Consider the following 25,701-nt stretch of genomic DNA (forward strand, 5'->3'; position numbering starts at 1 on the left):
GTTAAATAAAGTCATAAATTAGTTATATTATTGAAGTGATAATTTTTATATTTTAGTCACAAGTTACGGGATGAAATGAATAAATACTGTAACGGATTCGGTGCGACTTCCACTTTCTTGAAATGAAGACACAGTTCTTGATAAAAACACAGGAAATTTATTTACACTATGTACAGGAAAGATCTTCAACCACTGCTAAATTATTCATCAGCAATTAAGCAATTATCACACAACACCGTAAACTCGACGTTTACACACGTATTTACTTCCAAATACGAAAACAACACAGCGAAATGCCTCGCTATAAACAGAGCAAATACACACGCTCAGTTCGAAATCCTCAATCGAAACTAACTGTTTATCCATCGCTAACGGCTTAAATACACCGAAAAGAATTTTCTCAAATATTCCACACGCTTCTCGAAATGCGTTGACCGTTAGCAAATTTTATCAATGAACGAAAAGGGAATAGGGGTCGTATATTTTAGCCATATGAAAAAGGGGTTGTATATTCATTACGGGAAACTATTTACAGGTTACGTTCCTACAATAATTACTATTTACAGGATTTGTAACATTGCCCCCTTCCTAAGGACTGCACGTCCCGGGCAGTACAATCCCCAGAAAGGGTGCCAAACATCTATCACATGTTCACAAATACACACATTAAATAATAAAGAATAATGCATAGGAAACACAATAATAACAAGAAATATTACTAAACATTAAAAGCAAAAAAAATTATCTACAACTTTTATGTTATCAACCATGGTTGTTTACGTAATACTCATGAACTATGGCCATAGTATGGGGCTAACCGATCATAATGTACAACCCTAGGTTTTGCATTAGGTGATTTTTGGATCCTCACTACGACGTCATTCAGTCGGTTAAGGACTTTGTAGGGTCCATCCCAATGCGACTGCAATTTGGGTGACAGACCTTTCCGTCGGATGGGATTCCATAACCAAACCTTGTCGCCTTCGTTGAATTCATGTCCAGTAGATCTTGTGTCGTATCGGGTCTTCATCTTCTCCGCCGCGATGTTGATCCGCTCTCGTGCGAAGTTATGAACGTCTTCCAACCGGGCCTGGAGATCCTGGATGTACTCCTCAGGCGATGAAGGCGCATCCGGAGGACGACCGAAGACGAGATCACAAGGTAGCCGAAGCTCTCGTCCGAAGAGCATCTGAGATGGGGCATATCCGGTAGTCTCGTGGACAACACTGCGGTAGGCCAGCAGGAACAAAGGTAGCTTCTTGTCCCAATCCTGTTGATTTCTGGATACCATAAGCGAGAGATTATTTAGGATCGTGCGGTTAAATCTCTCCACCATGCCGTCCGATTGTGGGTGTAGTGGTGTTGTCCTAGTTTTCTCAATTCCGAAAATTTGACATAGGCCCTTAAACCCAGCAGAGATGAAATTCCTCCCTTGATCGGAATGAATCTGCAAAGGTGTTCCATATCTCGAGATCCAGTGTTGGACCAGAGTCTCTGCTACGGTGGTAGCCTCTTGATCTGGAATGGGATATGCTTCCGGCCATTTGGTGAAGTAGTCGATGGAAACAAGAATGTATTTGTTCCCATCAGCAGTTCTTGGTAGAGGACCCAGGATGTCAATCCCAATTCGTTCGAAAGGAGCTCCAACGTTGTACAGATGTAGCTTCCCTCTGCTTCTCTTCTTCGGTCCTTTACGAGCAGCACAGGCGTCACAAGAATGGCACCACTTCTCCACGTCATCCTTCGCCTTGCTCCAGAAGAAGCGCTCCCGAACTTTATTGAGGGTTTTCAAGACACCAAAATGTCCTCCAGTCGCACTACTATGTATTTCTTTCAAAACATCTGCAATCCTTGATCGGGGAAGTAGTAACTGCCACCTAGATGTTTTGCCGTCGTCAGATTCCCATTTCCGGTGTAGCACGCCGTTCCGTAAATGGAGTGAGTTCCATAAAGCCCAGTATCTTTTTGTTGCAGGACTGAAGATGGAAACGTCCTGCCAGCTAGGGCGTCGACTGTCACTTTCCATGAACTCTAAAATTGGTTTTATGTCGGGGTCTTCAAGTTGATCTTTTCGAACTTGGTCATCACTCCATGGATCAGGTTCTGATGATGTTGGAGTCACTGTCACCTGATAGGCGGTAGGGCTAGTCGTTCCATACTGTTTCTCGATTCGGGAACAATAGTGGCAGTTCTCAGGACAGGGTCTCCTTGATAAAGCGTCAGCATTACCGTGAGATAACCCTTTTCGATGCTTGATCTCCATGTCATATTCCTGGAGCCGCTGTATCCATCTGGCTATCTGACCTTCCGGATTTTTGAAGTTCAAAAGCCAAGTTAATGAGGCATGATCTGTCCGAAGCAGAAATTTTCGGCCGTACAGGTAATGATGGAAGTGTTCTACAGCTTTCACTATGGCCAGTAACTCCTTTCTGGTGACGCAGTAATTTCGCTCCGACTTTGATAAGCATTTGCTCCAGTAAGCGATGACATGTTCATTTCCGTCAATTTCTTGGGATAAAACAGCTCCGATGCCCTCGTTGCTCGCATCAGTGTCCAAGATGAAGGATTTTTCAGGCTGAGGATAGGCGAGGATAGGCGTTGATGTTAAAGCCTCCTTCAGTCGTAGAAATGCATCTTCGCATTCTTTGGACCATTCGAACTTTTGCTTGCTCTCCGTCAGCTTATGCAAAGGTCGTGCAATGTTGGAAAAACCCTTTACAAACTTCCTGTAGTAGGTGCAGAGCCCCAGGAAGCTTCGCAGCTGATGGATGTTTTCGGGACGACTCCAACTCTTGACCGCAGATACCTTCTCTGGATCGGTTTGCACACCCTCAGAAGAGATGATGTGACCAAGATAGTTCACTTCCCGGCGGAACAAATTACATTTGGACGGACTTAACTTCAGATTGGCTTCCTTAAGCTTTTGCAGCACCTTCCTAAGATTTGCCAGATGTTCTTCGAAGCTGCGTCCCACGATAATGATATCGTCTAAATAGACCAGACAGGATTCGTAGGAAAGTCCTCTTAATACTGTCTCCATAAGACGCTCGAACGTAGCTGGTGCATTGCAGAGGCCGAAGGGCATCACTTTAAACTGCCATAAGCCTTGTCCAGTTGTAAACGCTGTCTTCTCTCGGTCATCAGGGTGTATTTCAACCTGCCAGTAGCCGCTCTTCAAGTCCAGGGTCGAAAACCACTTGTGTCCGGAAAGAGTGTCCAAGGTGTCGTCTATTCGTGGAAGAGGGTAGCTGTCTTTCTTGGTGATTTCATTCAGCCGTCGGTAATCGACACAAAATCTGGTGGAGCCATCTTTCTTTCGGACCAAGACGATGGGAGAGGCCCAAGGACTGGATGAGGGTTCGATTACATCATTCTCCTTCATCTCTTTCAGGAGGGTCTCAACCTCTTCCTTCTTTGCGAACGGTAGTCGTCTTGGATGCTGTTTAATAGGGGGGTGTTCTCCAGTGTAGATCCTATGCTGCGTTAAATTCGTACGGCCAACATCCTCCGATGTAGATGAAAACAGATGCTTGAAGTCATCCACCAATTGTTCCGCAGCAGTTCTTTGGTCTTTCGTTAATGGTGCACTCCCAATTAACTTCGATGTCAAGGACTCAGAAGACACAGTCTCGGGGGAATTGATTCTTCTAATGATGCAGTTTACTGGAGTACAAGTTGCTAACACTTCACCTTTCCGGATATTCCTTGGCCTTTCACTCACGTTGGCGACTCTCACAGGAATTACATCCTTAGAAAGGTCTACAAGCGTAGATGCTACCAGCACTCCTTTTAGGTTATTGCTTAGGTTAGGGTATTCAATGAGTCCAAATCGAAAACTATTGCTTTCTTCAAGGGAGCCAGGTATTAATGATTCTGACCTTGAGGGAATCGATAAATCTGTTTGAGCTATTATTTGATGAGCGGATTTTACATCACTTTCTGCAGGGAAAACGGCTATGTCTTCTCTCATCGAGTGCAGCTCATTAGTCTTGAAGTCGAGAGTGAAGTCATATTTCTTCAAAAAGTCCAATCCGAGAATGAAGGGGTCCGTGATGTTAGCGACGAATGCCGTATGATGGTAGGTGGCATTCCCAAACACTATTTCCAAGTCCACTTTACCGTCAATCTCGATTTTATCACCTGTCACAGTCTGGAGACTTACGCGTGGCGATGTCCACAGCAGTTTCAATCCAAATTCACGAGCCACATCTGTCCTAATGATTGTCACATTGGCTCCAGTGTCAACAATCAGTCTGCAGGGGTTCCCATTTACATGTGCGTAAATGAAAAGTCCATCACTGCCACTACTAGAAGAGGAAATCTGCAGAGCTCTAGTGGTGGTGATTTCCTTCCCTCGCGTAGCTTGGCGAGCCGGACAACTCCTTCGCAGGTGTCCTTCACTACCGCATTTCCAGCGCTTCTGCTCTTGTTTCTTCTGGGCTGTTATGCTGCTCAGATGTCTTGTCAAGTCACCGAGTTGTCTCTCAAGTTCAGCGAGGTGGGACGACCTGGAATCAGACTCATCAGCTTCCTGAGTCCGGATTAGATGGCGATCCACACGGGTTGCTTCTTGGGCGGCCTCGTATCTCATCGCATACACAACAGCAGAATTCAGGTCTTTGACATCCGCCATCCGTAGAGCTTTCTGGATTTCCGGATCTCGAACCCCGTCGATGTAGTAGTTGAGTGCCAGGTTGTCTCGAACATCCGCAGGGCAGTCGTAAAAAGCAAGATGAGACAGTCTCTCGATGTCCGCCGCAAGCTCTTGCAGGGTTTCCCCAGTTTTCTGGAAACGGGACTTCAACTGGAGTCGGCTGAAATCTTTCTGGCACTTCTCACCGAAGCGAAGCTCCAACGCAGCTGTGAGGGCGGCGAAATCCAGGCGCTGGCTGTCCGGAAGGGTCTGGAGAATGTCCGCTGCGTCACCTCTCAGGGATGCTGCAAGATGACAGGCCTTGGTAGCAGAGTCCCATCCGTTCGCTTCCGCCACTATCATGAATTGAGTTTTGTAAACTTGCCACGAAGTTTTCCCATCAAATGTGGCAAGTTTAATGGACGGTCGAGCAACCGATGTGGGAGCGCCAAACTGTACAGAGCTGCTTTCCGCGGTCGCCAATCTCCTTTCCACGTCCTTAAAGATCTCTTCTTTAAATAGATGAAATCTTCTATCTTCATCTTCAAATTTATTTTCTACAGCATTGAATCGGCTTTCAACGGTATTAAATTTTTCTTCAATAGCATCAACTCGATGCTCTATGTCATTAAATTTATTTTCCATCACAGTCTTTACCGAAATAAGGTCGTTTTTAATTTCTTCTTGGTTAGACGTTAAGTCCTTTTTCAGCACCGTTAAATCGCTTTTTAACTGGTCTTGATTTGCCAACATACTTGCAGTCAAATCACTTTTTAATTGTTCTTGATTAGCCGCCATATCATTTTTTAATTGTTCTTGATTAGCCGCCATATCATTTTTTAATTGTTCTTGATTAGCCGCCATATCATTTTTTAATTGTTCATCCATTGCGCGAGTAATCACCATAAAATTAAAGTCCAAATTCAAAAAGTTTTTATGAAGAAATGTCCAAAGTCACACTTACTGCAAGAAAGTCCTGAAGTAGCCCCACGTTGGGCGCCAAATTGTAACGGATTCGGTGCGACTTCCACTTTCTTGAAATGAAGACACAGTTCTTGATAAAAACACAGGAAATTTATTTACACTATGTACAGGAAAGATCTTCAACCACTGCTAAATTATTCATCAGCAATTAAGCAATTATCACACAACACCGTAAACTCGACGTTTACACACGTATTTACTTCCAAATACGAAAACAACACAGCGAAATGCCTCGCTATAAACAGAGCAAATACACACGCTCAGTTCGAAATCCTCAATCGAAACTAACTGTTTATCCATCGCTAACGGCTTAAATACACCGAAAAGAATTTTCTCAAATATTCCACACGCTTCTCGAAATGCGTTGACCGTTAGCAAATTTTATCAATGAACGAAAAGGGAATAGGGGTCGTATATTTTAGCCATATGAAAAAGGGGTTGTATATTCATTACGGGAAACTATTTACAGGTTACGTTCCTACAATAATTACTATTTACAGGATTTGTAACAATACTTATGGTGCCACAAAGTAACTATAGTAAACAAAGTAATGTCAGGCACAAAATAGAAAACTGATTTCAGACACGTGTTTCGTGGTTTCCAGGAATCCCTTTTTCAATGCAGCGAAGTGTGAGCTATGGAATAAAAAGTCATTAGAGAAAAGGTTCCTTGAAACTCCGAAACACATGTCTTCAACGCTTTGCTAATTTGTGCTTAATTGCGTGGTTTACTATTGTTATTAAGGTAAAGGCGCTTTGTTGTTTAGTTACTTTTTTGGTTTACAAAAAATATAGCGGCTAGAAAGAAAGGGAAAGGAGTGGTGACTAATTTATTAGCTTTTACTCGCCACTGACGACCAGAAATATATCCCACTCTTGATCTTTCATCGCCCTGCTCTTAATTCTTTCCGTTCAAGCAGTGGAACCTCTTTAATTTGAACTAATTGTGAGTTCGGACTATAAAATTGTTCGGATTCGGATTACAGAACATATGGTGCTTTTCACATGTTCTGTACATAACAGCAGCTAGAAATAGATCATTAGTGTATCAGAAAAGAGAGAGATGCTTTGTATTATAAAACATTGTGAATTTAATTAATAATTAACATAGAACATAAAAAATATTTCAGTAAAAAGAAAGTTATTGAAAAAAAAAGGAATTTCATCTTGGTGGCGTTCGAATTACGAGGGTTCGGATAAACGAGATTCTACTCATACTCAATCTCGTCATTTAGGGAGGTCAGGAGATTTAATGGCTTCCTCCTGGCTTTGGAATCTTTGGGAGGTCTGAGTGACCTTCCAATGATTTCCTTATTCAGCAAATTTTCTTTGACAATTCGGAAATATTATCATAATTCGGCAAAATTTGTAGTTCTATTTGGCAAAATTTGGAGTTTTATTCGGTAAAATTTGAGGTTCCTTTCGGCAAATTGAGAATTTCAGCCCTCCTAAAAATTTGAGTCCGGGGCGATCCAGTTCGGAATATTAATTTATTTACATGTAAGTAAACTTTTTTTTTGGTATAATTTACTTTGGGTATATACCCTTGCCCCCCCCCCCCCCGGAAAAATTCGAACCGTCGAACCTAGTTCTACTGAGCTGACCAATTTTGACCTTTCACGAATCGCCGCCGCCGCGCCGTAAGTGTGAAATAGTGATAAGATCACATCACAATGGAGTATTTTCTCAACAACATGCTTCAGATTCTTCATTTCGTTGTGTAAGCAATTCTCATTGTTTCTTCTCAGTGTTTTGCACGATCATAATATACCGTTCTTAATTATTTTATAGTTGACACTTGGTGTATTTATTTATCTTTCAATTCCAAATAGATTGTTGCAGACAAAACAAAGAAAACAATTCTAACTTAAATGAGGATGTAATACTCGCCTCAGTTGTTATCTCAAGAGAGCAACAGTTGATACAGAATTCAATGACCCCACAGTGGTTTTTTGGTTGCTGTGATACGCTGTCTAGGTCTACCCTACCCTTAGAGGTCCACTAGAAAAAGAGTTGGAAAGTTTTTTTATACCGAAAACTTTTGTAGAAAATGCATTTGCAAAAAAGTGAATTACAGTAGAACCCCGCAAATTCGGACCCCATTAGTCTGGATCTCCGGATAATCCGGATCGATTGATTTGATCGATTTTTTTTTTTTAAATTTGAGGAGCAATCGTCAAATTTCCATAAGATTAATTTGTTTAACCTTCTCACGGGCAAGACCGTGTAATGTCGTTGATTGAGTTCCCTTTTCTTGGTAATGCATTTTTTGCATCAATTTTTTTTCCCCGACAGGGAAAAAAAGTTGATGCAAAAGTTGTATTGCAGAGAAATAACGGAACTCTCAAAGAACGATATAACACGGTCTTGCCCGTGAGAGGGTTGATCCTCGCATAAAGGTGATTTTCAGTAAGTATGTTTTATTTATTTATTTATTTCATTCTCCCGATAATCCGGATTTTCGATATTCCGGATTGGGTCGGATCCAATTAATCCGAATTATCAGAGATCTACTGTACTCTGACTTGCCATCAGGGCTTTGGAGTCGGAGTCGGACTAATTTCGAAGTTAAGGAGTCGGAGCCGGAATGAGGGGGTCGAAGGTTTAAAGTTCTAAGAGTTGGAGTCGGTCATTTCCTCTCAAAGTCCGAAACTTTGCCAGTGCTTGGAGTCGGAGTCGTTGGTTCTAAAATTACCGGAGTCGGAGTAGGTTAATTTCCTTCCAACTCCGCAGCCCTGCTGGCTATGCTGCTGACAAGGGTGGATCCAGCTTCTGGTTTTGGAGGGAGTCCATAATAAAATAGAAGCTCACAAACCAGAAGGAGGGGGGAGGGCGGGGAGCTGTTAGTGTAATATTTGGGAACAAATAGGGTATGAGAGATCTCCCCCAAGTATTTTCTCGAAACTTTTTTCTTCTTTTTGAAGTCCACAAAACGCAGTTTTAAGCTTTTCTTGGTTGCTTCAATGGGGAGTGGGATCCCCATAGATCCGATCTTGAATCGATATCATAAATACCGAATCCTTCCAGTTATTTATCTATGACTCAAAATTGATTAAAAGCATTAATTCATCTAAAAGTGCTGGGAAAAGCAGCTTGTATATGAGAGGGATTATAACTAAAATCTCCCTCCATATTAGCTTAGTGGAGAGGGTGCTAGACCAGTGGTGGATTGGTTCAAGAAATCGGCCCTGGCATAAAGGATGTCGCGGCCCCATAGCTCCTAATACTATTTTTTACCAAACGATTGGGAAACGGTATCCCTTAAATATGAAGAAATCATTCGTAAAAATTAAATACTAAAAAAAAAAAAAAAAAAAAAAACGGAACCGATCCTTTCTGTGTTTTAATGAGGTAATTAAATGGGGATTTTAATGGGGTATCAATTGATACAAGCTAAGCTGAATCTTGGTTTGTAAAAAAAAGGGGAGGGAGTAAAATAATCTATTTAAATATTTTTAAATGATTGAAGCTTTGTTGTTTATTTCCGTAATAATATCTTCTAACATAACTTTTGTTAGAATAGAAAGGATATTAGGGAGGCAGGTTGACCCCTTAATTTTGTCAAACACATACAGCAATACACAGAGAAAGAGAATAGATTTATTTTCTTGCTTATGGGAGTCATTGCATCAAATATTAGCAATATAAACCTAATTGTAAGTTTAACATTAGATCAAAAATATGGGGTCCGGGGGTTTCTCCCCCGGAATTTTTTTAAAATTGTAGTCTTAAAAATGCAATTTTAGATATTCTCTGGTGATGTAGGGAGAGCGGAAGTTCGAAGGCCCTCCTTTGGCCATTTTTTGGAAGTGAAACTCCGAAATTGGATTTTATATTATTCTCAATTATGTTAGGAAGATGGCGTCCAGGAAATTTTCAAAATCTTAGCTCTGAAAACGCGGTTTTAGAAAATTTTGAGCGATGTTAGTGAAAGGAGAGATTCGAGCAGCATCAACTAAGAATTTGCTTAAAATGAAGTCTTAAGAACGTGATTCTAAGCTTTCTTTGATAAAAACTAGGGCATAGAAAGTTGTTTAAAAGTTAATTTCCAAAAACGAAACTTTAACTGACCTCCAATGATTTTAGGAGAAGGAGTAATGGCGGGGCTCTGCCTAGATTTTTTCCAAAATTGAAGCATTAAAACAGAGATTTCTGACGTGCTTTACTGATGATGACGAGGGAGGGGGGGGGGGGCTTCCTTTAAATTTTCGATGCTGTAGATTCGGAAACGGTGTTTTAAATATCTTTTGTAATGTTAAGAAAAAGAGAAGATCAATAGTAAACTTTCGAAACAAAATCCTATCAACGCAACACTGTAGACGGTCTTTGGTGTTGTTATGCATATACATACACCTTTAGAGACTTCCGTTATTTGTCACAATTAGAATTTGAATGTTCAAAACACAATAAGAAGTACAATACAATACATTAAAAATGCAGAATGATTATAATTATAAAGCTGCGTGATAAATGGCATAAAAACCAAAAATTGGCACTAAATGAAAATAGTTCTGTAAGACAAAAATAGACAATGTCAACCACTATGTTCACTTCTCGGGGAAGGCGAGAGTGGGGGGGGGGGGGGGAGGACTGAAAACAAAACAGTTTATTAAATTTTAAGTTTTTATTACATGAGTTCATAATTTAAATTTAAAAACCCTAAACAAGATACCCCTTTGGCTAAGAATGAAAAGAGGGTGTGTATTAATTTATTCTCATGAGGATGAAAGAAAGCTGTGCGAAGATTTTCAGAAGGAAAAAGAGAGGGGTTATATTTAATGTGAAAAGATTAGATTAGTGGAAGATATAAAGGTCTGGTGTGTACCTGGGAGTCCATGACACCACGACATGAACCTTTACTTGATACAGAATCTGAAAGTGAGAAACGAAGTATACGTAGATAGGGAAATGATTATGGCCAGTTACAAAAATTGTTTGGTGTCTATATTTAATTTGAGGTTTTAATTTAATTTTTGGGAATAGGTAAAAAACTCTTCTGCCATGATTTTGTTGCGGGGGAAAGAGAGATTCGAGGGTTCTCCTCTTTTTTTTTTTGAGATTGAAGTTCAAAAAAGGTAATTTTTGACAATCTTCGATGATGTTATGAGAAAATGTTCAAGGGACTTCCGAAATTTTTTCGACCCTGATTTCTGACGCTCTTTAATGATGGGGAGGGGAAGTTTCTAGGTAGCTTGCACCGGAAACGCTCTTTTCTCGAAGTTTTTCGAAGCTGAAATCCCAATTACGCTGTTGGAGCCATCTTTTATTACGTTAAACTAAGGGCGTTTTCCCGAGAATTCCTAAAAGCAAAGTTTTAAAAACGCACTTTAGGCTAGCTGTAGTGACTTAAAAAGGAAGATATAAGCTTTTGGATCCCTCCCTTTTGGCTACGCCCCAATCTTTATTTATCTATTTATTTTAACTACTGATAAAAAATAAAAGAATCACCATCCTACAGTTTTCTCTTTCAAGCCCATTTAGACTTAGATTTGTCATATTAAAATTTTCAATTTCCAGCCTGGTATTTTTATTTGCTTGAAATGCAAGCCATCTGCGGTCGCAGGAAAAACAAAACAAAAAAACAAAACTTTTTTTATGAACTGACCTGTAGTCCAGTCAATAGGTAGAAAAAAACGGGCTTGCCTTACAAAAAATGGGGTCAAAGATTTTATTTTTTAAATTTGTGTATACTAGTGCCAATATGAAAAAACCAAGTTATCCAACACGAAAGACCTCGGGAGAACTTTTGGGGGCCGAAACCCCCCAAAAATTTGTGACTTTTTGTAGTATTTTCAAAATATCTCAAAAATGGTTAAAATTACAAAAAAACTTCCAATACAAATGTTAAAGAGGATTAAATTTCCTTCAACTTTTGTCATTACAACATTTTTGTAGCATGAAAAGCAAGCGAGTTACAGCTTCTTGAAAGTCACACTTTTTCTGAACCCAGGGGCGGCATTTCAGCATTTCATTTGGGGGGTCGAGTTTCTTAAATATGAATTACCACAATATGGAACCGAAACACATATTGGCTAACAGCAAGTAATCATGATATAGGTTTAAAATTAATAAAAATAAATGTTTAAAAACAATTTAAATTTTTATAACAAAATTTGTAGTTCGTTTTAGAATATGTTATCCAAACCAAGTGTTTTGGTATTACAATTTCAACCTTTTAATAAAGTTTTGATGCTTGATTTTTAAAATAGGGAAGAACAGGAAACCTTGTTACTAATCCAGCAATGCCCACATTACTAATCCAGCAAGCCATGATCTTTTTTCAGCTAAGTTTTTTCCCCCCATTGTGCTTCGAAAATATTTCTCTTACCTCCTGAAACACGAAAATGATTTTTCTCTACGAGCTGAACTGACTGGAATGGTTGAAAAATAATTGAAATAACTATGTTGCGTATGAAAACACACTTTTCGCATCTTGCTCTTCAAATTCACCCAGGTAACTTTAAAAATTGTGATGATCTTCATTTTTCATCATAGAATAGTCTATTCTAGGCTAGTCTCTAAACAATTCTTATTGCCTCATGCAATAAATTTTACTCTTAATTGAAACAATTTATTTTTTGCTTTCAACATCCAATTCAGATAATATAGAGCCAACAATACAGGAAAATATTTATCATCAAATCTTGTGTTATTTATTAGAAACTGAATCTATTATTTTATACAATATGTTAAATCAAGGTTTGACTTTACTTCATGTGCATTTTGGTCACCTTTTCTAAATTCATTTGAATATTCTTTGCACCTTTTTAAAATTCTCTGAAGTAAGAATTTTTTTGAAAAAATCCACGCTTGGTTGAAATATACATCCAGGTGAAATTTAAAACTAGTTTCAATTGTAGCTTACACTGAAGCTTGAACAGTCCAAAAATTAAGGTTAGCTGATTGAAGATGTTTTGATAGAGTAAAGCATTGTTTGAAAACTCTCCGCAATACAAACAAAACGAATAAAAATTCATTTGAAGACATGTTGAAGGACATTAGCTTCTTCATTATTGAAAGAGCTGTTTTCCAAAATCACTACTTTGAAATTATCGAGAAGGGTTTTTATGGTTTAAGAGACCATCTTGTATTGCCTCTTGAAGACCCTCTTGTGTCATGCTGAGATTGCATTGTGTGGGCTCTTTAGCCCACAGAAAAGATATTTGTTGATGTGAGATATTTTTTTCAAAAATAGTACGTATTTCTAAGACGTATCTATGAAAGTATACTATGCATTTAGCAGTTGAAATGTGTTTCTAGCAGAAGAAAGTGATGAACACTTATTGAATAGACACACTTAAAATATGAGCGTAACAATGAATGTAAAATACCAAGGTATTTAGTGGAAATCATAAAACCACACCACTGCACAGGTTTCTCTTAACCATCGTTACACAGAGCACACAAGAATGAAATATTTAGCCTATATGAGGTTTACGTCTTTAGTTAAAATTAACTATGATTCTTCATCAGTTTTTTCTGTTTTGAAAAGGCCGGTAAAAGCTTGATGAATTTCTAATTATTTAAAAAAAAAAACGGAAAACACTTGATCATGTCTGAAAATATGTCGAGTCTCTTCAACCATTACGAAGAACCAGCAAGATTCTTCTTTCATGAACATTGGTTTGTGATTTACGTAAATTGAATTTACTCATTTTTTACCATTAATCTCAAAAAATTTGAGGGTGCGACTGCCCCCTCTCGCCCCCCCTACTTGCCGCCCCTGTCTGAACCCCTTCAGCGAAGTGCGTGAAAGCGCATCGGATAACGGAGGAAAAAAGGAGAAACACCGGCAGTATGACCTTGGAAATCATTTGTCTTTCACAGCTGAGGGTAAATGCCTCCGTTCTCTTTAGTTTAAACAAAACAACCCCATTCCATCCCCCCCCCCTTTTTTTCTCCAAATGAGATGAATCGACTCATTAACTACTCATGTTGGTCACTTCAGGGTTTGCGCGAGAGTATGTTTTATCAATTTGTGTGTTCTGAATTACAATTTTTTTCCTAGAAATGATTACGCCTGACCAAGGTGTTTTTTTTTTATTATTATTATCATTATTTTTTTTTTTTTTTTGAAATAAGTTTGCATGAATGCGAAATAAAGATTGAAGGAGAAGGGAACAGAAAATCTTCAAAGATGCAGCGCAAAACGGCAAAATGAAGAACATCAGCGTTTTTTGAAGTTCTTAAAAGAAGTGACAATTCACACTGCCTGTCACAAATGCCATATCAATGAGCAATCAATCTCTTCTCTTGAAGTAATGGTTGAACCTAACATGTTAACTAAATTCCTAAAGAAAGATTTCTAGCAAATTATAACAAAAAGAATTGTCTTATTCTACTTCTTGAGACATATTTCGAAGAGTGTGGTGTTGAAGTCAGGCAGACTCAAGATGATGCCGACTCACTCACTTACTGCTCTTTCAAAGGCAAAAGAAATTGAAAAGGTTGTTGTAGTGAGCGAGAGGACTGATGACAGCTTTAGGACAGCCTTTCAGCAACTTGTTCTTTTTAAAACCTGGAAGAGGGAATGCTTGTGATTTGTTTTTTCCCCCACTAAATCTTTTAAGTTTGACCCCAGCAATATTCTTTTCATCCATGCGTCTAGTGGGTGTGATACGACTTCGGCAATCTTTGGCCAAGGCAAAATTAAGTTGTACAAAATAGTCAAAAAAAAAAAAAAAAAAACCCTCCTAAAATTAAGGAAGCTATTGAAGTATTTATGGATCCAATCTGTCATCATGATGCCTTCCTTAGCTGCAGCTGGAGAAAACATTTTGCAAATATTATACACAGGTGACGTAAAGTATTTGAACCTATCTTTGGATACTTTGCAATTTAATCTTTTTATAAAACTAGTATACAGGGCTAAGATAAATCTTGCAGGGCTACGTCCAACGTGCGGGGGGGGGGGGCATGCTGGACGTTATCACTCATATCGGTTCTACCACCAAATTCAAAGTTGGTTGGGCAACATAATTGATCCAGAGAAATGGGGTTGGGAACGCAGGACGCAAGGTCTAATGCATGTTGACACGAAAAGAGATTCATTTACTCAGAATCTTTTGAAGATTGTACCTTGTACCTGCAAGAAAAATTGTACTGGAGCCTGTTCTTGTCACAAGGCAGGTTTAAAATGCTCCAGTACGTGCAAACAGTGCAGTGGCACAAATTGTGAAAATGTTGCAGAAATTTCATCTTTGGATGAGACTGCTGAAGAAGATAATTTGTTCCAGGAGCTTTTGGAATTACCGCAACAAGGAGATGAACAATTAAAGGACCACAGCTTCTTTCTATCCCCTACAGATTCTGAACTGGGAGAACCTGAACCTTCAAAACGGCTTCGAAGAAGATAAACAGCGTATTTTGTTGTTATTTCTCTATTTGCTTTAAGGTCGAATGAATCTCTCTGTAATTTAGATGTATGTATTAATCTTCTACAGTTGGATTTTCATTTTGTAAGGTAATTCTTTTGGGTTTTTCATGCCTCAAAAAGTCAGTTTCTGCAGAATTTTTTCAAAGTGTCCATTACGTATTACTATTGTACGTTTATTTATTCATTTTTATGTCTATTGTTTGCTTATTATCACCCTAATATTTATTCATTCACATTTATATTCGAATATTGCATTTTCGCTTGTAATAGAATAGATGGTACGAATTATGTGCTTTAAATTAATGAGAAGATTTTGTAATTCAATTACAAACTGCAATATAAATCATATGTTATTGGAGTCTGACTGAAGACTATCTCTGTCAGACTAGAAATATTAGTTCGTGAGCGGTGGGGGAGGGTTTATTATTATTATTGTATCAGAACATAGATGCATGACTGTGTTGATTGTTTGCTTATTAGCTGCCTAATATTCATTCCTTCACATTAATATTTAAAAATCGCATCTTTGTTTGCAATAATTAGACTAGAATGTACGAATTATATCCCTCGAATGTATATATTGTGTAATCCAGTTACAAATAACAATATATCACCTATTATTGGAGTCTGATGAAGACTACCTCTGCAGATCAAAAAAGTTAGTTCGTGAGCAGTGGGGAAGGTTTTTTTTTTAAATTATTATTGCATCGTCGTATGTGCTTTAAATGAATGCGTATATATGTATTTCAGTTTCATAATACATCGTTTGTTTTTGGAGTGTGGGAACTAATCTGTCAGCCAGAATTGCTACTGTGTCCAGCGGGGGGGGGGGGGGGGGGGTGAGCAAGAAACTCAAACTACTCTACTGTCGATAAACTCTCTGAAACTAAAGTTTCTATTGAAGTTCTAATAATTATGACGCCTTGCTTTCAGTGTGAAAGCTTTTTTTTTCGGAGTGGAGGAAAACTGCCTATTTTCAAAGAGCTATAGCAAGCTTGTTATTTGTGCTACAAAAAAGTTGTAAATACAAAAGTTGTAGGAAATTTTATGTTCTTTAAACTTTACATTTAAAACTTTTTTCTAAGTTGAACCGTTTCGGAGATATTTTGGAAAAAACAAAAAAAGTCATAAATTTTTGTGGTTTTTTGGCCCCCAAAAGTTCTCCCGGGGTCTTTCGTGTTGGATAACTTGGTTTTTCCATGTCGGCACCAATATGTGCAAATTAAAAAAATAAAATCTTTGACCCCCATTTTTTGCAAGGTAAAATGTATCTATTGACTGGACTACTGATACTTTGGTGACCTAAAATAACCTTAATGACATTAGGCCTTTTTTCCACTTTACATTTTATTTTAATTTCATAATCTTCTTCACCTCTTGATAAAGTTTTGTTTCACATTCAAACATTGGTGTGACTATTTATTTCAATATTTTAAATCTCTCTCGCTGCATTTTAATTTTTCTCCTAGATAAACCATATTTTGGGGGCCTGTGTATTTTTCTCCACTTGAACTCTGATTTTCAGGATGATATTTTTTATTAAAAAAAAAGGAAAGGTAAATGGTAGAAAGGGTAGGGTTGTCGGCGACCCCTGAGATCCATGTTTTTATTATTATTATTATTTTTTTAAATCTAATCACGTTCAAATTTAACTGTCTTAACTAAGGGTCTCTCAGGGTCTTAAACTGTGGATTTGAACCCTTCGAGGGATACTGAGGGAAACTGAATGCTTCATTTTTCGTAAAAAGTGTTAGAAACGCACATTTCGGAGGTTTTTACTTAAATAGTCTTAATAATGTCGTACTTTGGATGCTCTAAATTGTGTTTTAAAATTGCATTTTATATTAAAATTTTATTAAAAAATATCACTTTTATTGCAATTGTTATGAAATACAATTCATAACAATTGCTAATTGTCATTCATAAGTAAAGTAAATGTGAATTGTCATTTGTAACTGAAACTGGCAATTGGGCAAAAGTATGTTAACTTTTTAACACTGCCAACGTTTTCCTGTTTTTTATTGCATTACTAAAATGAAATTGGCGGCCGCATTTCTGAAAAACTGAGGTGGTGTAGCATCCCCCCCCCCGGCCCCCTTGGCGCCGTCCTTGCCCTCTCCACCCCGCGGCGCGGGCTTCAGCCTAAGCGTTAAGAGGGACTGAAGCTAGAGAATTTACGTATCGGTATTTACATTTTGTTGTTTGTAGACAGGGCAACTGAGCGGCCCAAACATGACCGGCCCACCGGGCAAATGCCCGGTTGCCCGCCGACTGTATCCGCCACTGCGCTAGACTCAGGGTCGGGGAATTCTGGGTTCGAAGCTCGAAGACACCAAACCCCCATCATACGCATGTGCACGAGTAGAAGTGGAGAACGTGCTAGTTAAATCCGTGCGATCGTACGTCCACGTGGTCGGTCACTATCAGTTACCATGTGTGTATAGCTGCTGCAGCCTCCCCTTCGAAACTAAGCTTCAATTGTGTACGTATTGAGGCCATCTGTTAAGGCCAAAAGTGGACTTCTCTCCCAGGAGTCGCTCCCTTTCCATTCGCGCAGTGAATATAGGGCTTGGGTCTTTGGAGTGACGTACGTCAACAACAACAACCTTCAAGTATTGTTCAAGAAATTTACTACCAGGGCATTCTTTTATATTGAGTTAGTGAATTATTCAAATAGAGGAAAACGTACAGGCCAAATGGCCAAATCGTCATTGTCTTATGAATTTGCCTCAAGATTGGTAAAATTGCAAATCACACACACATACACAAAAAAAAAAGAAAAAAAAGAGAGAGAGAGGAAGAAAAAAACGCATACATAGGAAGCTTGTACGGGAGGGGGGGGTGGCAAGGGTGGAAACTTTACAACTTTACTTTCAAAGGTAAAAGGGCCTTGCCCCCTCATTTTTCAGAGGCACAAATTAACGATTTATTGGGGGGTTTTTACACGATGAATTGATTTATTTCATGAAAATAAAAGCTAAAAATTCCTGATAAATGGACATTTTTCGTATTATTTCATAACAATGGAACTTTGAATTGGAATGGGTTAAAATACGATGAGTCGGTGACCATCCGTTCTGAAATTTGAGAACATATTCCACATTTTTTAGAAGTTATTTCATCATTAATGTTAAAGTTCAAAATTGTAGCCCAAATTTAGAGGAAAAAAAGTTTTAGGGGACCTGCCCCCTAACCAGAGGCGGATCTAGAGGGGGGGCCATGGGGGCCATGGCCCCTCCCAAAGCCTTGTGATTGTAAGAATTTTTTTAAGAAAAAAAAAATTATGGGAAGATAAAAAAATTTAAACACATGTGTTTTACTGAAAAAGAAGCATAGGCCTTAATTGGGAGATAAATTATATCTCTACCCTCGAAACAAAACGTTTATTTCCAAAAATTTTCTCCATCTCTAACATATTATTTCTTGATTCCAACTACAGACACTTGGACGATCTCTAAATGCTGCTGTTCTCAGAGTATACCTATTGTTCATAAGACCAAAGAGAGCCTAAATTTTCGTTTTTATGGCTTTAATTTCGAAACTAGGGAGAGAACCCCCCTATTCCCATGCCCTTTCACAAATACCTTGATGTGTAGCAAAAAATTGCATTTTAAGTCTTTTATTTGGAAAAAATGTGAACGGAAACTAGCTTATCCTGACCTTATCAGTTACCAGACCTTATCAGTTAACTTGCTTAAAAGCAACTTAAATGAAATTTTTTGGAACTTCAATTACAAACGATCTTTGATAGGACCCCCTCCCCTCCCTAGTTTATACCGTGATGAAAGCTTTAAAAGGAGGTTTTTGGAGGAGCTCACGAATTTTCCATCCCTTTCTAAAATATGTATAAATATATAGTTAAAAAATCGAATTTTTGGAGACTCAAATGCAAAATATTTCCAGGAAGGAAGGATTCTAAGCACCTTCACTCTTCCTTAAATGTAAGCAAACATTACCTAAAGGTGCATTCTCGGGATGGACAGCTGAAGAGCTATAAGAGCATTCATAATGACAGAATATTTTGGTTTCTAAACTTTATTTTCAAAAACTATTTTGGGGCCAGCATCTGAAACCTGACCTTTCTCGGTACATCATCAAAAATAGACAAAATGCGTTTTTAGTTTCCTAATTTTCAAAAATTACTCGGCAATTTAAATTTTGAAACATTTTCAAGGGAGATTCCTAAATCCATAACCTCATCTAATGTCTCGTTACACCGAAAATTGAGTTTTTAAAACTTCATTTTAATAAAATTTCTGGGGAGTTCGGAGTTAGTTCAAAAACTTCGAATGGCCCCTCCCAAAACAATCGGCTGGATCCGCCACTGCCCCTAACCCTACACACCTCCTTTGACCTCCCACTTTTTTTTATGCACCAGCCGCCTTTGCATAGTTAATATAATTAGACCATGTAGCAACAGGCTCTTATGAGGTAAGAGCAACTTATACTATTGATTTATCAGCATCTTTTACAACAAGCAAATATTTTCATTTCTTACAGAGGACGATCAGACGCGTGGTTTGTTTCCGAACGTCTTCAACCTTGCTGCCACCTCCACGATAACTGTGAATGCAACCTGCGGCGAGACGGGGCCGGAAACGTACTGCAAGCTCGTCGAGCATGTCCATATCAGGTAGGAATAGTTATGGGATGGAGTGGGCATCATTTATTGGTTTTTCTAGTAAGAGATGGTCTTTTAACCAACTGAATGCTTAATTTGTTTTTTCACTAAGTTGTTACAAAATGTACAAATAAAAGGTCTTTTTACACTATACTTGCTCCGTCGCTGGTCGGTGGGACAAGCTTTTTATTCAATGTCAAAAACGAAAATAAATTTTTTGTAAAAAAAAAAAAAAAAGGTAATATTTTTAATATAAACAAATTTATTTCCAGGCTGCACTTATAAAGCAAGCAAAAATTAGTGTAGTTTGAGCTTTTAAAGCTTTTCAAATAACATCATAGCCCGATTAAGATAGGGGGGGGGGGTCAAGCACTCCCCCTGCAGTTAAACCTTACACTTTTAGTCATTTGCAAAAACAATATTAGCTTTGGGGGCCCCTATAAAGCGGAAGTCATGAGCCACGGCCTAGTTGCCTTATTCAGTAATCAGGCCCGTCCTGAAAATACAAGCTTTCGAGGCTTTGCTTTCCTTGATTCAAGTCTTCTGTATAAAAGAGTTTTTAAAAGCTTTTTTTAAGTGTATAGTTGGCATATATGTATTATGAACAAATATCAAGTTAGAAATTTTGCTTAGCAAATCTCCAAACATGGTTCGAGGCATGGACTGATTACTGAATAAGCCAACTAGGCAGTGACCTAGGACCCTTGCTTTTTAGGGGCTCCGAAATTATCTAAATTGTATGGATTGACTCAAAAAAAAAAGGGGGGAGGGATCCGAAAAACCGTTTGACTTAGGGCCCACTGATATCTTAATCGGGCCCTAGTTCGAGGCAAAGTCATTCTTCATTCTTTGCAATGAATTCGATTTCTTTCCGAATTTCCCCCCTCTCCTTCCTCTTTTCTTTCTTCTTTTTTTTTTTTGAGCAGTAAACAACCGAGTAAATCTTTCAGCGGGAGAGCGTTTTCAGTTTGTTAAAAAAAAAGGGGGGGGGGCATTAAAATGAATTCAGCATCCAGCATACATTTGAATTTTTAAGTCTTGAGCTCAAATTATATTTTTCTCAATCAGGAATTGCGATAGGACCACCCTACTCGTTGAGTTTCTTGTTTCTATAAATGAAATGGAATGGAAATGGCCAAGAAATTTGCACCCGTCATATTAAGACGGGTGATTTTCTAAAAGAGACAAAATAGGAAGGGGGGGGGATACGGAATTTACATCGCATCCGGCATGTATGCACATGGGTCTATATCCACACATGGCATATCCATAAAAAAAAAAATAAATAAATAAATGGTGATTAGGATACGATGATAAAGATAAAGATTTTACGGCCGATGATGACATTTCGCTGTTTAAGTTCATCTATTAGGTGTTTTTTTCCTTGAAAAAAACGTAATATTGCACAAAACTCCCCCTTTTTAATATAAAGATTGCTTGAGTTATGCTCTGAAAAAAAAAAAAAAAAAAAAAATTAAATTAAAAAAAAAATACGCCAACGGTTTGTAACGCTCTCTAAATTGATATTAAAATCGAGCTAATGTGTGCATCACATGACTTCCTTTTACTCCAATTTAAAAATAATAGTGCCTCGGAGTGAGCAAAAAAAAAAAAAAAAAAACACTTTAAATACTTTCATCTTTCATTCCAAGTCTGTTGCAAACCGAAGCAAAGAAAACGTTTTATACAAATAAATTTTCCCAAAATTGGCAGTTTTAATGTGATTCAATGGTTAACTCTCTTCATATGGCCAAATTGAAACCAGATTTAAAAAAGAAGAAAAAAAAAAAAAAAAAAAAGGAAAAAGAAAAGAAAAGAAAACGCCAAATTCGTCGCTAAGTTGGGAACAAAACTTGGTGACCAAAAGCTTGGCGATATATTGCCAAGTGTTTGCCAAATTATAGCATCGCTTGAGTTTACATTGAAATTAACAATGATTTTACCCAAAAAAGTGTAAAAGATCCCCGTTGGAACATCCGAATGCAAACAAAAGAGAAGCTGCACAACTGGACCCCACTTGGAGTCTATGTACCAAATTTCAACTTTCTAAGACGTACCGTTCTTGAGTTATGCGAGATACATACGCACATACATACGTACATACGGACGTCACGAGAAAACTCATAATTAACTCGGGGATCGTCAAAATGGATTCTTCAGGTGTCTATACGTTCTTAGTATCAATATTCATGTCCACGTGTGGTCGGGGTGAAAAAAAAAATCAATATTCATTTGGGGGCGAGGAAAATGGAAATTAAGACCGATTTTTGAGTGAAAATTTTTTCGCGAATACAATATTTCCAATTTTGTAAAAGGAAGTAAGTACTGTCGTCATGGTAATCTGAAAAATCAGAGCACCATCAACTTTGGTCTGGTGAAGATAGTAAACAATTTATGATTGCTCAAAGAAAAAAAAAACAGAATAAAAGAAAAAGATGGAAAAAGGACAGATGGACGAATTTTTTTTTTCCAAATAAATTAACGAAAAAAGTATAGCCTTAGTCAATAGATGGCAGCACCGAAGATGGAGGAAAATTCAAACTCAAAAAAATGTACGTTCGCTGTTTGTTTGTAAACAAATCGCAGTTCCATGCGTTGTGTAAAATCTGGAGTAGTTTTTTTTTTTTTTTGATAAATAGTCTTCATTAAGGTCTGAGTTTTCGAACCGTATGATGTTGCGGCAAAAACGCCTCAAAATTGCTCAATTGTTGCAGTGTTTTCACCTCCCGCCGATGAATTGCAAAAAATTTGTATTTTCGTGATAGTCCTCAACAGCACTTTGGTTTGGAGACGTTCAACTCCCCAACGTGCCCAGAGTGTTGATGAGGAAAATTAAAGACTCGATTTTGTTAGAAAAATATGGTCAGTAATGTTCCGCCTGTGATACCACAATGACGATGTTTATATACTACGGTTCACTCATAGGCGGATTTAGGACCGAGTTCCCGGGAGGGCAGGATTTTTTTTTTTTTTTTTGAACAACATTTTTATTGCCCCCCACTCTCATGTTTTTGTCTGTTTCCTGTGATGCATAAGTCCATGCTTTACTTTTTTGTGTGTCATTTTCATTAATGTGTGTTTTCATGCTGTCCTTTTTGAATTGACCTTAAGAGAGGGAGCTGATATCAAGAAAGTGACGCAAGGCTCCCTTTTAAGTGGGAAATAGAATATCTCCAATTTTAGGGGGCCGGGGGTTTCTCCCCCGGAGGAAATTTTGTAAAATGGATATAAAATTCTGCATTTTGAAGCTTTTATAAAGGTTAATTGGATTGAAATAGAAATTGCTAACTAGATTATACATTTGTTGTACAGCATTGTTCAAACTTTGTAAGGAACAGCCATTTTAAGTTTGAAAGAAAAAATAAACTATAGATTTTTCATTACAACAACCTTTTTAGCCTACTTTCCCAGTAAAAGTCAGAAAAAGAAGAAAAAAGCATGAAAGAAGGCCTAATGCGTCTTAAAAATATCACGAAAAACAAAAGTCAAAAATAAATGAAATAATTAAATAAATATGGAAAAATTAAAAATTGGAAAGTAGGGTATTGAGATGGGGGAAAATATCTGTCGGTCTGTCGTCTGTCTGTCCCCCCCCCTCCTAATAACTTTTGAATGAATAGTCCGATTCGAACAAACTTTTTTTTAAAATGTCAGTAATCCAACGTTATTAAGCACAAAACTTGCAAATGATTGCAGACACGTGTTTCGGTGTTACAAGGAACACCTTTTTCAATGCAAAGAAGTGTGAGCTTTTGGATGAAAAGTCATCCGAGAAAAGCAACACGGTGGAACAGGAGGTAGTATAAATATCAAAAAATAGAAATTAAACAAAACAAAAAAGATAAAATGACAAATGGAGACAAAATTTATTATATAATTCCATCAGGAAAAAACCGTTAAGTAGTAAATTTTAAAAGAAAACCCATAAACAATGCAAAAAGTCCAAAAATGAAACCACTCTGAATAAATTAGCAATAAATTTACCAGCGGGAAAAACTATGTATGGAAGCAATGTATCAAATGGAGAAATGCAGAAAAAACAGAGTGAAGGATAAACATATTGGAATTAGTTAATCACAAAACGAAATAAGAAAGCAAAAAATGAAAAAATAAAAGTAAGAAATGTACGACGTTTACATAAAAATAATAGAAAATCTAAACCAATTTTAACAAAGGAGTCCACACAGAAGAAAAATGGGGAATTGCAGTAAGATCGTTAACTAAATTAGAACGGTTCCTCAGGATGTGAAAAGATTCCCAAAAATCAAGATCCAACGAATTGGGGCATTTTTGGATAATTTGATAAGAGTTAAAATCAAAAGAGTGATTCGATTCCCAACAGTGTTGAGCAATACTGGATTTATTCAGCTGTTGTTTTCTCACATAGCTTTGATGTTCTTTTAACCGAAATTTCAAAGAACGGCGGGTCTGTCCGATGTATCCGAGTCCGCAATTGCAAACAATTTTATAGATCCCACAGCAATTAAGAGGGTGAATAGAATCTTTAAGAGAAGAGAAAGAAAGTTTATTAATAGGAGAAAATACCACTTGGAATTGGAATCGCTTCAGAATCTTAGCAACCTGAAAACTGATACCAGGGAAGAAAGGCAGAACAACTAAATTCTTAGTGTTAAAAGTTCTATTAAGAACAATATTTTGACACGAAACACGTGTCTGCAATCATTTGCAAGTTTTGTGCTTAATAACGTTGGATTACTGACATTTTAATTTTTCAGCACAAAGGTATTTATTCTTTATAAACTTTTTTTTGTTCGAAAGATCTCGGCGAGTACACCTCATTCCCATATCTCACTTTTTGATTTGAACTATTTTTTGTTCAATTTTGAACAGTTCAAAAAACTTAACATTAGCGCCTACGGGGAAATTCAGGGTAATTCCAAACTGTGAGGCGAATTTGCTTCAAACAAACTTTGTAGGAAAAAGCTTTTGATAAAAAACTTGTATATAAAATATCTTTTTGATTTGAACAATTTTCCGTTCAATTTTGAACAGTGTAATATGTTACAAACGTGAGAACCATGATTTTTACACTTTTAATACAGGATATGGCAAGGAGCTGAATTTGACATATTTTGGCATTCCTCCCCATCTACCATTTGTTAGAAATTTTAAAATTTAAGGTTTGTAGCCACACGTTTCCAAATATTCAACGTTTACAAGCACTTAAAAATGAAATTAGTTTTTTCAAGCAATTTTAATTTTTTAAGAAATGAATCAGGAATTTTTTTGGAAGTTAGGGACCCACTTCGAAGCCGGGGCCATAAGCAATAGCTTGTTTATCTTATACGCAAATTCGGCCCTGTTTGTAATTCACTCTTACCTGCAGATTTTTGCTTGATTTATGTGTATTTTTTACGAAAATTCGTCAGTTTTTACGATTTTACCCATCTTTGTTAGGTTTCTATAGACTTTTATGAAATTTCAGCAAATTTTTCCAAAACTTTTGATGACTCAAGTTTTTTCCCCTTTGCTTTAGCTTCTAATTTGTTGAAATAATCATCAATTATTATAAGTGTTGCAGCTTAATGTATAGATCGTTTAGCCTTATATTTTCATTCGTATGCTTTCCCAAATGGTTTTTAGTCCAAAATAGTGAATTTAGACACAGTTTCAGCACCCCTGTGACACCTGTACTATTTGTACTTAATGTTCGTTTTTTTTTCCTTTTCTTTTCTTCCATCAGAAAAGGACATTCCCTTTTCTCTTCATTTTCACTGAACTATTCAAAAAAGAAAAAGTCATGATTTTTTTGTTTCAAGATTTTGGAAGATGTGTTGTTACTATATAAAGGCCTCCCAAAACTGGGGGGCATTGCCCCCTATGCTCCCCCCCCTATAAATCCACCCATGCCCTTCTGAACTATTCAAAAAAGAAATAATAATAATTTCTTTTTTAAAATTTTTGGAAGATGTGCTGTCACTACATAAAGTCCTCCCAAAACTGGGGGGGGAGGGCATTGCCCTCTCTGCCCCCCCCCCATAAATTCGCCCATGGGTTCACTGAGTTTCATAAGGTTTGTTAAAGATGCTTTATTTACATTCTCTGAAATTAAGTTAAATCTGTAAG

At 37.6% G+C, this 25,701-nt stretch overlaps 1 protein-coding gene across 1 annotated transcript in view; it reads left to right on the forward strand.

Moving 5' to 3' along the window:
* Positions 1-25,701, forward strand: part of LOC129225795 (laminin subunit alpha-2-like) — a 220,437-nt gene that overhangs the window by 38,395 nt on the left and 156,341 nt on the right. The window contains exon 2 of the mRNA XM_054860304.1: positions 19,494-19,626. Coding sequence (XP_054716279.1) covers positions 19,494-19,626 — 133 coding nt within the window. The remainder of the gene's footprint in view (positions 1-19,493; positions 19,627-25,701) is intronic.

The sequence above is a fragment of the Uloborus diversus genome, chromosome 7, assembly GCF_026930045.1.
Source record: "Uloborus diversus isolate 005 chromosome 7, Udiv.v.3.1, whole genome shotgun sequence".
In the NCBI taxonomy this organism is placed as follows: Eukaryota; Metazoa; Arthropoda; class Arachnida; order Araneae; family Uloboridae; genus Uloborus; species Uloborus diversus.